This window comes from Panthera uncia, chromosome D4 (genome assembly GCF_023721935.1).
Source record: "Panthera uncia isolate 11264 chromosome D4, Puncia_PCG_1.0, whole genome shotgun sequence".
NCBI classification, from domain to species: domain Eukaryota; kingdom Metazoa; phylum Chordata; class Mammalia; order Carnivora; family Felidae; genus Panthera; species Panthera uncia.
The window spans coordinates 90,492,807-90,495,188 of NC_064807.1; the positions used below are offsets into that span (position 1 = coordinate 90,492,807).

Consider the following 2,382-nt stretch of genomic DNA (forward strand, 5'->3'; position numbering starts at 1 on the left):
TGTTGCGGCGGAGGCCGGGCGCCGCCCGCGCTGCAGCGGCCTTTTTGTGTGCAGATGGTGGACGCGGGCGGCTGCCCGGCCGGGGAGGGCTGGAGGAGGATGGAGGCCGCGCCCGACGGTGCCGTGGACATCGTGCCCCTGGACCGCTACGACTCGGCCCGCGCCAAGATCGCCGCCAACCTGCAGTGGATCTGCGCCAAGGCCTACGGCATAGGTGGGCCGGGGCGGGGGCGGGGGCGGGGACCCGGGGAGGGTCGGACCGCGGGGTCGGGTCGGGGTCGGGGGCCGGGGCGGGGCCGAGGGCGGGGTCGGAGCCCGGCGCCCGAGCCGCGGGTTGGGCGCACCGGGGGCTGGGGGCAGGGGCCGCCTTTGTGCTCAGGGTCCCGGGCCGCGGCGCTGTGCCGGTCGCCTCCGGAGCGGGCTGCGGCGGCGCGCGGTGCGGGGGCGTCTGCGGGGGTCCATCGGCAGGTGCCGCGAGGAGCGGGCGCGCTCCCCTAGCTGCCCGGGGGTGGGTGCGGGGCCGGGCGCGGGGCAGGGCGCGGGGCCCGGCGTGGAGTTAGACTCCTGGTGGGGCTGGAGTGCAGGGGTAAACCCTGGACGCCCAGCCGCTCTGGATGCGCGCCGAGCATCCGACGCGGAGTTTCCTCACGAGAAATCGGTCTTTGAACGGATTGTGCTTAATGAACATCCTTCCTTCGGTTAATTCCCGTTCTGAAGAACTAGGTAACCTTGGTACTGGATCCAGTTCGTTAGGCCCTAATATGCTTAGTGGATTAAGACTTTCCTATTTCCAGCCCTTGGAATTTTACAGACCAAATGATTCTCCTAGTGGCTCTATTAATATCTGGTGCTTTGTTTTGGGCACAAACTTGGGGGCTGATACTGTGTAATCTTCTGCCTTTTAATTTGAAGGCTGTTCAAAGATGGCCTTTACTCTGGTGCAAACATGCCTGTTTCCAGAGTGACCCTGATCTGGAGAGGGCCCTTTGGGGAGGAGTTCGGCGGACCCGGTTTGAACACTTGTGGAGCAGGGGTGCCCTGTGACAGGGTCTCGCCAGGTGGCATGGTGGCCGGGGCCGTAGGGAGGCGCCCTGCAAGTCCCAGCCATTCCATGCGTTGCCCCGTTTGAAGTTGGTTCGTAGCGCGTAAGGAGAGTGCTTTCCTAGAGTTTGCGGTTGACGATTTTTGTTTATGGCTCCGTGGAAGACTGCTCGGTTTGTGTGTTGTGTGGTCCGGTCCGCTGCCACATCCGCGAATTTCGGTGCTTTTGGGGGAGGCGTGGAACTGGTACAAGTTACATAGGAAAGTGTACAGTAAGAGGCAAAGAGGAACGCTGGCGTGGCCCCTTGGTGTCGGGCAGTCAGGTTAAGGACAAGCAGGTGCGCGTAGTCCTTAGCGGCCTCCTGTTTCGTGTTGGCGGTTGGTTACGGTTCACCACCTCTGCCTCCGTCCCTAAGCTACGTCGTGGAGTCCTACAGGTTCTTACACCTTCTAGAACACTGCCTTCTTACCCGTGACGTTCGGAGGCTCTTCCCAGCTTCGTACAGGGTTCTTGCTTTTCCCCCCTGCGTAGTATTTCACTGGAGGCCCGTTCACCGTCCACGGGCGCTGGCCGGTCCGGCCCTTTGCTCTCGGGCACACGGTGCATTCTTGGGCACAGCTCCTGGGGCACACGTGCGAGGTGCTGGTCCTGTATGTATTTTTAAGATTTTACGAATGGTTATGACAAGTTTCTGGTGGTGAGTGCTGCATGGACACGAATACCTTTACAAAGCGCTCTCTGTTGGCTTTCCGTTTTTTTGTTGCGTTTCACTTCGGCACCGCACATGGGATTGGTCAGCTATCTGGCAATGAATGTGCGCCTCTCAGGGTTGGTCTAGTTTTACTTCTCGCCTTAATACTTGTCGGCTCGTCAGGTAATTGACTCAAAAACTCGTGTTAAAATGGGCCTTGCAGTTTTGAAATCGTTAAAGGTGGGTATTTATAGAACGTGAGTGCGTGGGGAAGGAGAGTAGGTGCTGTCTGAGCATCCAGGACTGGTTGTACGTTGCCCATCGGTCACCATCCTGTGGCAGCAGTGTGCTCATCGAACTCTGACTTTGGGAGGTCTGGTTTCCATTCAGTTTCCCTGAAGGAGAGAGTTTTTCCATTCTGAACGTCGATTCAGAAGGGGAGCAGGTGCAGTTTTTTTCCTAGTTGAGAGTCTCTTTAAGTTTGCAAATCTGGGAGATCCTAATTCGCATGATCGAGAAGACTCACCTTGGCTGAGCTGAAGCGATTTCACGTATGTCGTTGGTGTGGAGGTCACAGCCTGGGTGGAAGATTCGGTGTTACCAGCACACAGTCTGGTCTCTGAGGACAGCAGAAAGGTGGAGGGGGGGA

General features: G+C 58.9%; 1 protein-coding gene across 2 annotated transcripts in view; it reads left to right on the top strand.

Annotated features, from left to right (window-relative positions):
* The first annotated feature begins 6 nt into the window (after nucleotides 1-6).
* Nucleotides 7-2,382, top strand: part of CAMSAP1 (calmodulin regulated spectrin associated protein 1) — a 55,816-nt gene continuing 53,440 nt past the window's right edge. The window contains exon 1 of one of the 2 annotated variants that reach the window (XM_049631685.1): nucleotides 7-214. In XM_049631685.1, coding sequence (XP_049487642.1) covers nucleotides 55-214 — 160 coding nt within the window. In that variant the 5' untranslated portion in view covers nucleotides 7-54. The remainder of the gene's footprint in view (nucleotides 215-2,382) is intronic. The other variant, XM_049631675.1, reaches the window with a different exon arrangement.